At 47.4% G+C, this 13,885-nt stretch overlaps 1 protein-coding gene across 4 annotated transcripts; it reads right to left on the bottom strand.

Moving 5' to 3' along the window:
* Positions 1-494: 494 nt before the first annotated feature.
* On the bottom strand, positions 495-12,047 carry SLC66A3 (solute carrier family 66 member 3). Of its 4 annotated transcripts, none has more exons than XM_082425872.1 (7): positions 11,770-12,047; positions 9,133-9,215; positions 8,988-9,057; positions 6,495-6,552; positions 4,109-4,229; positions 3,331-3,372; positions 495-1,629 (listed from the first exon to the last, which is right to left on the bottom strand). In XM_082425872.1, exons 1-7 carry the CDS (start codon positions 11,910-11,912, stop codon positions 1,538-1,540), a joined length of 609 nt encoding a protein of 202 aa, XP_082281998.1. In that variant the 5' UTR covers positions 11,913-12,047; the 3' UTR covers positions 495-1,537. The 4 variants fall into 4 exon arrangements, 2 of the variants coding, with proteins under 2 accessions (XP_082281998.1, XP_082281999.1); XM_082425873.1 differs by lacking the exon at positions 495-1,629 and adding an exon at positions 2,127-3,251; XR_014253654.1 differs by lacking the exons at positions 495-1,629; positions 3,331-3,372; positions 6,495-6,552 and having other exon boundaries at positions 4,161-4,229; positions 7,884-9,057.
* Positions 12,048-13,885: the final 1,838 nt, after the last annotated feature.

Here is a 13,885-nt window from a genome sequence, read left to right on the forward strand (position 1 = left end):
GGCACAGGTTATACAGTCTGGGCTTCAGTGTTTTCATCTGTAAAATGGAGATTGTTTACTTATAGGATTGTTGCGGGATTAAGTATGATGATGTGTATAGAATATCGGGTAGCTCTAATGTTTGTTCCTTTCCCTCCCAAAGGGGAGAAATGGAGAACTCTTCACCTAGGATAGTATATTTTCTTCAAGGAGTTGCTTTAAGCATTGATAAAGTATATCTAAATAAAATATGTTGGACTAAAAATCACATAATTTATACTAATGGTCAGATTATAACTGCATATGAGAAAAGACTCATTTGAATTTTTTTAAATGATAACTATGATTTTTAAAACTACAGAGTGATTTATTATTTACTTTTAGATGCCATGTTTCTCTTCGTGCTGGTCCCAAGCAGTAGTTCTAAAAGGATTAACCACAGTTTATATTTTTTAAAACTGCACTTTACATAACCTAAAACTAATCACTTTAAACAATTGAGTTTTAAGACTCAGAAGAGTTCAAAATAAAGTTTATTTTACACAGGAAACAAATATTTTCTAGGAAGCATCATTTACTTACTGCATATAATAGAATAATGCCATTCAATTATTAGGGGAAAGAGAGTTCTTAAAATGTTAGAGTTGATAAGCTTTTACAGGAAAACACAGTGTACAGTAATCTTAACATCATGTTCAGAGTATACTATAATGAGAATAAAATCCATAAGAACTTGGTAGACCCCAGCAATACCCTGCACTGCATATACTTTCAATAGGCAAAACCTGGTCGAGGTCAGCTGTATTTTGTACCAAATTCCAGTAATGGTATTGTGTAGGTGTGATCCTTTTAAAAACAGCAGCATTGTGCTTGAATCAGAAAGTATATTGGGATTGCCTCTTCATGAGTAGAGACTGCAGGTACCTTTTGTTACAAATTACTTGAAGGCACAGTATGAAGTTAAAGGATTACTTTGGTATATGAATTCAAGCCAGTTACATTTTTGCTTGCCTTCAGATCCTTGCTGTAACCTAAGGAGGTATTACACGGTAATATGATACAATAAGGCCATCCTGTTATGTCTATATTACAATTAAACATTAGTCCCAGAAAGTGAACTCTGTTAATTTATTACAATTCCACTTGAGCAAAATCCCACTCCATTCATGTTCGTCTGTGTTGTGGAGAGGATTTATTTTTTAAAAGATTGTGAAAGCTGAGAAGTAGATGTAGTTAGCTCTTCGGAGGGAACTTAATCATGACTTGAAGAATAACGGTCAACGCTGTCTCCTCAAAATGGGCTTCTTGGGAGGTTTCCATCAATCACCAGCCTTATCAGAACTGCAGATGTCTGAGCCCTACCTTAACCTAATGAAGTGGGGACAGGGATTTTAAAAATCGATGTTTTTAAACAAGTGTTTAAGCGGGCTCTTCCAAGTCTAAAATACCTTTGGCACAGTTGGCTAAATTTATAAAAGACCTGGTTTAGCAATGAGCTTTTTTTTTCCTTTGGTTCAGTTATTCAAAATCCACTTTGTGTGTGGGAATAATGTATCCATCATTCAGATTTCACATCGGTCTTGCGGTAGTGAAGTATTGTAGCTGCTACCCATATATTTAAGGCCAGCATGATCACAAAACGTATAAGAACTGAAATCGGTCAAAAAGAAGTATGTGTTAAAAAATACTGTTTTCACATAAAACAAAATCACCACCTCTAAGGAGAAGCCCACCGCCCCGCCCCCCCCAAATGAAACAGAACTGGATCATGTGGACTTTTGAACAACTTTGGTTCCAAATATTTCTGGAAAAATGATCTTCTTATCATGACTACCTTTGGTCACTTGGCCTGATTTCATGAATAATTTCATCCTAAATGCTTAATTTGGAGGAATCTGACTCTGGTTGGTAAATACTACAACTTTTTAAAACCCCGTTACTCATTTTTCAAGTCTTGAGGATGGTGGTGTCTCAGAACATTCCATGTTAATTAAGCAAAGGTGGTACACCGCACTCAGTTAAGGTAATTGTGAAAAACTAGCCCAAACGTCAAAGCATGTTTTATATTGAGGTAACCATGGAAATGTGGCTCTTTGTTAAAAAGAAAAAAATAACCTTAGTGACTTGACAAACACTCTCCTGATAAATAAGGTTTATGAGATTTAATGTATCTTTGGGGTTGTAAAACACTTTTAAGATAGCTAAACTGTTTTTAAAAGATTATTCTCATATATATTGATCACTTTCAGGAACAGCTGTCACCTTAGATACGGAACAAATCACAGTTAACATGAGGTTTGTTTTGTTGTTTAATTATGGTTTGACTCTCCTTTCCAAGCAGAGAATTCTTGAAGTCCTGTAGGGAAGACTCAGGTCTCTCTTTTCCTTTCCCCACTTGACCCAAGTTTATGCTTTGGCCAGAACACCTTTACTCCTCTCAGAGCTGATGGAAAGCATTTGAACCAAAGATAAAAGCCTCCGGGAAGGGACTAGCAAATGCATCATTCTGTTCTATAGCGAGATTTCTCAGACAATGATTAGCTTATTTAAAAGGTCTACACACAAGGGACATATTTCTAGTCTTCATAGAATGGGTGACACCACCTGTTTTAATCATTTTTCCAAAAATTTATATGCTTAATTTGGGAGTTGAAAACTCAACCTAAGGAATTAATGAAATTCTCTTTAAGTTAACCCAGGTATATTTTATTTCCTCCTCCATCACAGTATTCCTTTAAAAAGAACAGAACAAGGACATGGAGTCGAATGATTACGTCACTCCCTTTCCTGCTGCTTGTGGGCAATTCTCTGAGGCTCTGGACCGTCCGGCCCCTACCACCTCCTTCCCTCTCATTAGACTCGCCCCCGTGCTCTCACGCCAGCCCTACTGGTGCTCTCTCCATCCTCTTTGCTCACGACCTCCACACACGCTGCTCCTTGTAACAGTCTCTTCCCTCCTCCCGATCTCTCTCTCCTTCAAATTAATCTCCCCAGCTCCCTCCAACTAGGTCAGGTTCCCATGTCAGGTGCTCATCCTGTCCTACTCTTTCAAAAAATGTTTCACAATATTTTTCAATAGTCAATTGTGTGATTACTTCACTGTTCATTTCCACTGCTGGTGTGGAAGCTTCACGAAGATAGGAATCTACTATCTTGTGCAGATTCTATCCCAGGTACAGCAAGTAGATGCTTAATACTATACATGGTGACTGATGAGGACCAGGAATATATTGTCGCTGGCCTCCAGCGGGGCTAAGTGGCTCCGTTAAACCCTAAGACAATTTACAAGTGAAGGAGGCACAGACGGCATAAAATTCAAAAAGGAAGTGGGCAGAAAAATATTTTGCTTACTTGTAAGATCACTGGTGGTCATTAAAGTTGTCATTATTCTTGCTGTAAAAGCAAAATTTCAGCAATAAATATCAACTTCTCAGACATTTTGGTATTTAGCTAATATCTTTCCGTTTTAAATGCAGGAATATGTGCTAACTGTTCTTGAAAGATGTGGGTAGAAGAGAACCCTCGATGGAGAAGCTGGTCCTTTAAGATACAGACGCAACATGAAGAAGTATAATTCAAATATCTAAAACTAGTAAATCTAATTAATGTCATAGCTCTGAAATTTTTAAATGTTCCTACCTAAATATAGCATATATTCATTTTAGGTAGTTCCTGCAAGAATCCAAATGAACAGTGGAAATTCTAAAGTTGAGACCGAACACTATGGCTCCAGAAAAACTCCACTGCTGCAAATCACATTCATTCGCAAAAGGCAATGTATGATTCTCATCTCTTTAATCTGTTACATCATAAACATTCACATTTTTAAAACAAGCTAGTGGATTCAATACAACCAAACTCATGATGCTTTTCAAACAACAAGAGAGGACTGTTAATACTAGGCCAGATTTTTGGAGAAAAGTGTGCTTTCACTTTTTTTTAGCAACTTGCAGACAATGGAGAGTGGTGTGCATTAAATCAGCCTTGTAAATATGGATACACGGGAGGGTCTATCTGAATAGTTACTTGCAAAGGATTTAAGCTCAAGGGTCTATGACATACCGCACTCCTCCGGGTAGACACCCCACGCCGACCAAGGACACCCCACCAATTAGAGGCTTGTTCTTACCGGCACAGGTATATGAAGCGAGGTTCCACGTGAGAGCACTCACGGCTCCTGAGTCCCTGCTTTTCCACAGGTACTGGAGCTGTGCAAACTTACTGGCTGCACTGATGAAAGTACAGAAATTCTGTTTGAAGATAAAACAGGAGGAAGTTAGGAGTTCCTTAGTTTCACCAGAAACTAGATACACCAGATGCTTAAAGCATTCTTTTTCTTTCTGGCTGCGTCGTGTGGCTTGCGGAAAAGCACTGAGTCCTAACCACCGGACCACCAAGGGAATCCCCTGAAATCGCTTTTGAAGCCAAATTTTCATGTCAAGTGATAACCAACTTGCACAAGGACAAAACCCAAGTTTCCCGATAAAGAATGGACGCAGCAGTGGGACATTTATGTATAACCCACCAATTCCACTGCTTAGTGAGTAACTGACGGGCAGCAGGTAGTTGGAAGCTGAGAGAAAGAATCTGCAATGACTACAAAGGTTTATCTGTCCCCACCTGCCAAAAACAAACAGATGTATAGATAGTATGGTGTTTTTAGAGCCTGTGGGGAACCATGCTGCGTTGCACTGACAGACTCATCCACCCAAAGCAGCAAGCTGGAGCGCTTCGGCTCTGAGTTTCTGGCTGTTCTGATGAGCTACGTGGTGAGGCTCCTGCCCTCTGGTCCCCAGCGAGGCAAGAGTATAGCACCCTCCACCCTAAGCCGGGCCCAGGCTGCCGTTCACCAGGCTTTCCATCAGCTGAAACACCCCGTCAACTGGTTTCCAGGAGAAAACGCCATCTTTAGAATCATGAAGTGGTCTTGTTTGGGGGCATAACCAAGGCCTGCACAATCTTATGATACACATTCAACTGCAGATTATTAGGTTTTCCCGTAACACAGAGTCTAGTAGAGAACAGGACGGGAGAGGAGAAGCGTGCTCAGGCTGTTGCGCCGGTCATTTTTAAGTACTTGAATCATATCTTTGTGAATGAACTAGGAGGAGGTGACTTATCAATTTATCTAACCACGAAAGCACAGTGTAGGACTTCCGTGGAAACCATCTGTCGGTCTGAAATGGGACTCGCTCTTGAAAGCCATAGAACCGTAAACCTTCTATAACTTGGCTTTTTCGTGAATTCAAACAGCATCCCTCCCCTACAGGATCCTAGGGTTTGCTGCCCCGCGGGAGCTCTGAAACCCAAGCGCTTTCTCCTCTCTGGGGCTCCAGGACCCTCAAGCCAGCCACCCTGTGCCGAGGCCCCAGTGGCTGCTGTCGAGTTGGCACCCAGGAAACACGTGTTGTGGACAGTCCCTGCTTGACAAGGGAAAAAGGAAACTACAGTTGATGAACTATTAGAGCATCACCGTGTGGTCAGAATAGAGCATTCGCTGAGAAGGGAACAGAAGAAACAGAAAAACGCGAAGCCTTCGGCCTCTGGACCTGACTCCTGACGAGCCTGTAGCGGCACATTCCCGGGATGATGTCCCTGGGGGTGAAGGGACACCATCCCCCAAACAACCAGACCTGCACCCACGTGACCACAGTGGCAGCTCCGGAGAGCCTAGAGATGCCCTATTTGTAGCGTGGCCAGATTTAGCAAACGTGCAGGACACCCAGTTAAATTTGAATTTCAAATCAACGACAAATAATTTTTTAGCACAAGTTTGTCCCACGGAATATTTGGGACATAATTATACTAAAGAATTATTTGTTGTCAGCGTGGTAACCCTACTAATCTGCTTTCCGTACGTCATAAGGTTGAGAGCCAAGTCCACTTTCCGACTAGATGCTGGAGGGAGAATGAGTGGAAGTTCAGGAGTCTGGGTGTGGCAGGCGGTGACCACGATTAGTTCTGCTCCTTCTTTTCCCACTGGGTGGAAAAGTTCACGTCAGCCACCGTTTGATCTGTGGTCAAATGCTTCCGGACCCACTGCCAGAATCCTATTCTCACAGCAGGGAATTTCTGGCCCTTAACCAAGGAAGGAAAAAGAGTATAGGGCTTACCCTTTTCCAAGGAAGAAAAAAAAAAGTGTTTGCGGGGGGGGGGGGCAAAGTTAGAAAAATAATGAGTACGTGGCCCATGTGTAATTATTAACCTGATAATAACCTGAAACTCTTTAATTTATGTTCAGTTCTTCATTCTACTACTACCTACCCGATCCCAATCTGGTTCTCTAGGGCCCCAAAAAAGGGAAGTAAAAAAATTGTGCCGTACATTTAAGTGAGAATAATGTTTTTAATATTTGGATAGCACTAGGCTTTCATCCCACTATCCTTTGGTACAGCTGAAAAATGAGCAGGTTGAACATTTGATCTGTAAAGTTTTTTGCAGGGCAGGTGGCATGGAGAGAAGAGGTAGACAGACTGCTGTGAACACACTTTCTTCTCCAGGGGCGATTTACTCACCATGGCCAGATCTATGATCCACTTCTGCAGGGTGAGGAGGAACCAAGCAGACACATAGCTTACCACGTGCTAAGGGACACAGCAGTGGCTCGGCCGGCAGCTCCACTCCCCTCCCAACCCCGTGCGTGTGGAAACAAACCGAGGCCAGAGAGGTTACATACCTAAGCTAAGTGTGGAACTGGGAACAACAGCTCTGCTAGACCTCGTCAGATTCAGAAAAGACAAAAATGATCCAAGTGAACACCTTCTAGGAGTTCAAAAGCACAGAAGCAGATTCTGGAAGAAAATTACAAAGAACCCTGTGTTCTCGGACCGATCCTAGGGCTGGGAACGTCCCAGATGATTTTAACTGCCGGTTTAACTCCTGAGCATGCAGACCTCTCCAACGTAATGTCAACAGTGAAGCACTTAGGTTCAAATGATATAGCAGGCGTCTTCTGCAAAACTGGTGTCACGTGAAGCTGTTTACTGATTTCCTCTTTCCCACTAACTCCAGTGTAAAAATGACGCGGCTGGGGTGAGCAATGCTAGGAGATGGGAGGAATGATAATGGCTTTTCATCAAGCTCAGTGATGCTGCAGGAAGAGAGCCCAGCTAGAGAAGCAGAAGCAAACACAGGGAGGTGGTGACCAGGCCAGGGAGGGGACGGCCAGGAGCCTCTGCTGTGAGCTTGGGCAAGTCATTTGCCTTCTCTGGGCCTTGGTTTGCTTATCTTTGTGGCACATCGTAGGGACCCAACAGGCAGCTGTGATTATAATTAATAACATTATTTAAATGAAGAGATTGAAACAGACAATGCCCTGTGCTCAAAGTCAGTAGAACTAGATACTAGTCAACACCAGAAAGGCAGCCTGAATCTAGGGGGATGGAATCCTGCTTTTTGCACACTCTCTAATTCAAGTCTTAAACTAATGTTGCCCAATTTTGTACCATTGCACCTCATTCCATTCATTCCAACTATACATTTTATAAAACTTCAGCAGTAGCACCAGCAATTGAGATCCTAGAGATTTGTAGAGTGGCCAGATTGAGCAAATAAAAATACAGGACACCAAGTTAAATTTGAATTGCAGATCAACAACAAATACTTTTTTAGCATAAGTATGTCCTGTGTAATATCTGGAACATACTATTACTTTTTAAAAAATGCATTGTTAATATGGCTGCCCTGCTTATCGGCTCTCTGTAAGTCACAACTGGCAGAAGGAGGTCATAAAACATCTTGCTGACACTACAGAGTTGCCATCAGTACCTAAGTTTTCTAATCTACAGCCTCACCATTTGCACAAAGATAAGCTGTTGCATTTTATTTAAAAAGTAAATCACACAATGCTTTTCATTTCTTCAAAGTACTCTGTTTTCAAAAACCTTTAACCAGCTGGGGCTGACCTTGAAGTGTTGAGGGGCAGTAGAGCCACACGATTCCTCTTTTTTGCAGAGGGAAACTGAGTCAGGGGGCTTACAACTCCATTGAACAGCAGAGGGTCAGGACTCAGTCCGCACCCAGCTCCCCTCTGCAGACAGGCTTTTAGCACGAGAGCCACCACGACCCTGCCACCTCCTCAGCTTGTCCTGTGCTCCTGGTATTTTCGTTCTGGAAACAACCCTAAAAGGTAGGCATTATGATCGCTCTTCACAGATGGGGCGACTGCAGCTTAGAGGCCAGTGCCCAAGGCCACCCAGATGGCAGTGGCACTGGGAGTTCCCACCACTCCACACCCACCTCCTCACATGCTCAGCGCACCTGGCCGTCCCCTCCCTCTTTCCTCCACCCTGAAGACATATAAATAAACAGCTCAGATCATTTCACAGATGTGGCAGGATTAACTGACTGCCATTTAAAAGGCTTTCCTGGCCTTTTAAGGAGAGTGAAGTTCAACAAGAGAATAAAAGAGTTTTTACAAGGAGAGTGAAGATGGAAGGCTGGCCCTCGTTCACAGAAGATGCTGAGTGATGTTAGCAGGGATAGGTCTGTGTGGCTGACCAGAATCCACGGAGACCTTCCTAATGTCTTGACTTTCACTTTGAACCAGCCATCAGGAGCCCAGACCCACCAACAGGCAGTAAGAAGCCAAGCTGACCAGGTGTGTTAGTGGCAGCGTGTTACACGCCAGACATACTCGTTATTACATGGGGACATTTTTGGGGAAGGAAGAAATATCTCCCTTCCCCTAAAGAATACATTTGGACAATGTCGCTCTTAGCAGGAGTGCTTCTGCAGCTCAGCAGTGAGGTACTAAGTCTACCTGGTGGGTCAGGGCACCATGGGGCTCCCTGGTCTCAGAGGGGTGGCCCTTGGGCAGGGACTGTTCTAGAGCATCTCTAGGCTGTGGAGATATTTGCTCACATGGAATCTTGCATTGGGGATTTTTTTTTTTTTTTTTTAGTTTAACCAAAAGAATACATATCTGGTAAAGGACCCTGCTTAATAACGTCCTGTTAGCAAGGAACACCCCCAGTTCCATCTCGGATTCTCAGCTGCTGAAAGGATACAGGACGATGTACGGCGCTGCCCGTTTCACATCCCCCTTGAAATGGAAGACACACAGCAGGAGGATGAGACCTGGAAAAGAAAGGCTCTGAGTGAGAGGGAGGAGGGGCCCCGAGGGCCGAGGCTGGGCACAGGGGCGTCGGTTACCTTGTGCGATGAGGATGGGGTACTCCAGGTAGGTCAGCAGTGGGTACTCGTAGTAACACTGGTACCGGAGAAAGACCAGGAACCTGGGGAGAGGGAGGGCGCATCTGAGCTCGGACCAACCTGACCCACAGCCCGGAGGCCTGGCCGCCACCCAGGAGCACAGGTTCATTTGCAAAACCCTAGAACTGGTGGCGGGAGTCTGCAAATGTCAAGGAGGGAGGTACAGAATAAGAAGGGTGAAACATCAATTTTTAATCATCTCCCTGATTTCTGAAGCTGGGCACTGGTGTCTGTCAAGTCCCTTGGATGGTCAGTTACAGACAAATTTTATGAATTTTACAGAACCACCGACCAGGATGAGAAGAGACAGGGTTTTCTGGACCCGGGCCTGCCTGTCTCTGAGGCTGGGCTCTTTCGAGATCCCAGGCAGATCCCTCAGAAGGTCGCACCCAAGCAGCCGCACAGGCCGAGAAAGATATCTGAGGGGGGGCCGAGAGCCATCCCTGGGTGGGGTTCCTGGGCAGGGCTTCTAAGTGACTGAGCACGTAGGGCCCAGCAGCGAGCTGGGGAGGCCATGTTTTGAAGACGAAGGACATCCCTAGATGAGCCTGGTGGCCTCCCAGAGTGCTGCCCAGGCTGGCGGTGGGGACAGAAGGGACAACTCTTCAGTTCCTCAAGAAAATTCGAGCTCTGGAGAGGCTTCGGCTTGGAAGGGTGGGAGACACAGACACCAGAGTCCCACTCCTCTCAGAAGAAGAGGCCCCAGCTTCCTGCCTTCCCAGCTCACACCCTGGCCAGCCAACTCCCTCAGAATCGAAATGCCCACACTGTCCCCTCAGGGTCTGTCTCCGTCCCCGCACCCAGGCTGTGAGGACCCCTCAGGCCCCCTGCTCCCCCAGCGTGAGCCAGAACCCACAGACCACGTGGACGTAATGGCTCACACCTTTCAAGCCAGGATGTGGTGTTAACAAAGCCCCACGCCCTCACCCAGGCGGCACTCTGGGTGACCCCAGCCAGCGCTTGCCCCTCCACTGCCTGCTGAGCCACCTTCCCGAGGCTGCCAGGCCTGGTCCCGCAGGCATCACCTGCTGAGTGTGGAGCCCTAAGTGGAGTGCAGACTCCAGGGCTAGGGTGCTGGGCTCACAATCCCCGGCTGTTACTAACCTCTGGGGCCTCGGCTTCCCCATCTGTGAAATGGGGACAACATGCGCTGTATCTGCACACACGGATGCTTTAAGCATGTTACCTAAGGTCATGTCTTCTGCCTCTTTCTCTGGCCTCACTGCTTCCAGTTCAGCCTCCAGGCTTCTGATCACAGGGCCCCTGCCTGGAGGGCCCCTTTCTCTACGTGGCTACCTCCTCTCCTGCCTGAGGACGCCAAGGTGGCTCCCCTCCTGGGGCGCAGATCAGGGCCTCCCCTGCCCCGAATGGGGAACTTCTCCTCCTAGTAATTATCTGCTTTCCTCAGAGAACTGGGGTCGCTCTGAGGCAGGATGTGCTTCCCCAAGGGGCCTGTGGCTCAAATACATCCTACGGTTGACCCCTCAGATGGGGGTGTCCCAGGCGGGACCCCGCAGGTCCACGGGTGGCCCCTCACCCCTTGTGCCCTGGAGGTCTCCTGTTTCTCCCTCTCTCCCCCCTGCCTTCCTTCTGGCCCGGGAAACCGGGGTCCTCAAGCCCGGGAAACCGGGGTCCACTGCCCCTCCGAGGAGTGCTTCCGCTGAGGACCGGCCCTCAGAGCCGCCGGAGGGTAACTGGGGTCCCCGGCTGTCGAGGAGCAGAGGGGAGGGGGCCCGGCCTTGCAGGGCGAGGAGCTAGACTGCTGGGTTCACGTCTTCCCCACCAAGTCTTACAACTCTGTTTTTCACCGTTCAGGTCTTTATTATTATTATTACTTTGCTTATTTAAAAGAGTACTTTTAAATTTTTTTTTAATTGAGGTATATTTGACATACAAGATTATATTAATTTCAGGTGTACAACATAACGATTCAATATTTGTACATATTGTGAAATGATCACCACAATAAGTCTAGTTAACATCCGTCACGTTCAGGTTTTTAAATACTGGATCAGGGCACCCATTCCCGATTTTGATAGAAAAACCGGCTCTTGGAGCAGTCTCGGCTCCCGCTTTTCAAGCGCCAGTTAAAGCCCAAGTCCCAGTCAAGTCCTCCTCTCCCTCCAAAAAGCTCTACGTTCTCTGACACCCCGCGCCCCCCGCCCGCAAAGGTGTAACTTTTAAAAGCCAGAAGGTCCAACCCCTCATTTTACAAGCGAGGAAACCGAGACCCGAGAACGGAGGGGGGGATGGTGGGGGGTGGCTTTAGGGAGGATGCAGATGAGAGAGCCTCGACGTGCAAGCGGCCTTGCTCTAAGCTGGATGGTTAGTTTTGTCACTAATGGTTGGAGTGATGATTTCCTTGAGTGTCGGTTTTCTCATCTGTAAAATGGGCGTGCGCCGTCTTTCGTTACCGCGCAAGGCTGGGGGAAGCAGCAAATTCAGAGAGGAAGTGAGCGGCCCGGGCAGGCGCTACTCCCGGCGGCCCGCGCTTTCGGCTCCGCTTCCCCCGCCCCTACTGTATTAGAGTCGAGGGTCTCCCGGGCTCCCGTCGGCTCCAGATCGCCCCGGCCTTACCCAGCCAGCTCCAGAAGTAGGCTCGGGAGGCTGATGCCCCGCGCGCTGCGCGCCCCCAGCACGGCGAAGATCTGCGGCAGCTTGAGCGTCGCGCACACGCCCAACACGCTCCAGTTGCAGAACCACAGCAACCGCGTCTCCATGGCGCCGGCGGGGCTGGGACTCCGGGACTCAGCGGATCCGGCCGCCGCGCGAAGGGGTTGCCGCTCAGCACTCGGCCGCCGGGCTCGCCCGGTCCTTCCGCCTTCCCTTCTCCCCTCCCCGGGCCGCCCAGTCGGGGTCCGCCCCTCCGCCCCGAGCTCCGCCCCGAGCCCCGCCCAGGGTCCCCTCTCCCGTCCCTTTGTCCGCTCGGCGCCTGTCTCGCCCCGACGCCTCCCCAGGTCCGCCCCGTCCCCGCAGTCGCTCCGCCCCTCCCCGCTGGCCCGGCCCATCCCCGGGAGCGCTGCGTCTAGAGCCGCCCCTCACGGGTCCAGACGGTCGGGGTCCGCTCCGCTTCCCTCCCAGTCGTCCGGCCCCGACCTCGCCCCGACCCCTCCCCAGGCCCTCTCCCTCCGCCCCGGGGTCCGCCCCTTGCCCGAGAGGCAGGTCAACGCTGGCCTTTGCGTGATCTGACCGCTGCTGATTCACTTTTCCGTGTTAAACCAACTCGTGCAGTTCTGAGCCTGCGGGCGATGTCTCCCGCTTTCCCACGGGTTGGATGGGCAGAAATTGAACCGCAGGAGGGCAAAGGGCCACCCCTCACGGGGGAATGGGCCATTTTGTTGGGATTTTTCACTCCTGAAAAGTGTTTTCCTTTCTTTTTCTCACTAAGCGTTTCAGAGGTAAAAACTTAAAACGACCCAACTTAGTTTCTGTGCGTCCACCTCGATTTACAGACGGAGAAACAGTCCTTGCGGGACCGCGCTTTCCTCCAGCCGAGAGTGGGGACGTGTCCTCCCCAAGGGCAGGAGGCTTCCTTCCTGAGGGCTTGGTCCTTAACCCCGAACACTCCCCTCCAGAGACGTGCACTTAAGAGTGAAATTTTTTCTTAAGGAGGTAAAAATAGATTTCTATTGACAAAAGAAGGTAACTTAGACTGCGGGGCTGGGGGTGCATTTTCAGGCTCAAAATGGTATAGGTACTGAGTCAAGGTTACAACGAAACAGAAAAGTCACAAAAATGCAATGCCAGAAACCACTGTAAAGAAAAAAATGCTGCCTGCCTTTCCATTTCTATAGGATCAAGCCTGTTAGCCACTGCACTTGCCCACCACCAGTGTGCCCTGAGGGGAATTCAGGATGGAGAAAACCAGGAAGCATTCTGTGCGTTAGATTTACTGACCTTTTAGCTAGTTAAGATGCATGTTTAAGGAAAAACGTCTAATGACCCCAGATTCTTGCATCTTCCTGTACAGAGAAAAGCCCTAAAATCATTAACTTGAGACATCTGTTCTTTGTGCTTGGCAGTCATCTTGTGATGCTTGACTACATGTTTTTCCCAGCAAAAAAGTTCATATATATCCTGGCTCTCCCTTATCTCTTCTGAGCAGTTCCTTAGAGCTATCTGAGAAGTTGTCTCCCAGGCTATGGTCCTCAATAAGGTCCCCAAATAAAACTTAACTCACGTCTCTTTTTGAATTATGGTTTTCTCAGAGTATATACCCAGTAGTGGGATTGCTGTGTCATATGGTAATTCTATTTTTAGTTTTTTAAGGAACCTCCATACTGTTCTCCATAGTGGTTGCATCATTTTGCATTCCCACCAACAGTGCAGGAGGGTTCCCTTTTCACCACACCCTCTCCCCCAGCATTTATTGTTTCTAGATTTTTCGATAATGGCCATTCTGACTAGTGTGAGGTGATACCTCACTGTAGTTTTGATTTGCATTTCTCTAATAATTAGTGATGTTGAGCATCTTTTCATGTGCCTCTTGGCCATCTGTATGTCATCTCTGGTGAAATGCCTATTTAGGTCTTCTGCCTATTTTTGGATTGGGTTGTTTGTTTTTTTGATATTGAGATGAACCTAGTGGCAGGGCAGGAATAAAGACGTAGACATAGAGAATGGACTTGAGGACATGGGGAGGGGGAAGGGTAAGCTGGGATGAAGTGAGGGAGTAGCATGGACATATATACAC

Source organism: Balaenoptera physalus (genome assembly GCF_965194825.1).
Source record: "Balaenoptera physalus genome assembly, chromosome: 15".
Taxonomy (NCBI): Eukaryota; Metazoa; Chordata; class Mammalia; order Artiodactyla; family Balaenopteridae; genus Balaenoptera; species Balaenoptera physalus.

Coding starts and splice junctions, on each gene's coding strand:
- SLC66A3 (XM_082425872.1), bottom strand. CDS start 11,912: ATGGAGACGCGGTTGCTGTGGTTCTGCAACTGGAGCGTGTTGGGCGTG. Junction 9,058..9,132: donor CCCCATCCTCATCGCACAAG/GTAACCGACGCC, acceptor TTTCTTTTCCAG/GTCTCATCCTCCTGCTGTGT. Junction 4,230..6,494: donor GGATCATAGATCTGGCCATG/GTGAGTAAATCG, acceptor ATCTTCAAACAG/AATTTCTGTACTTTCATCAG.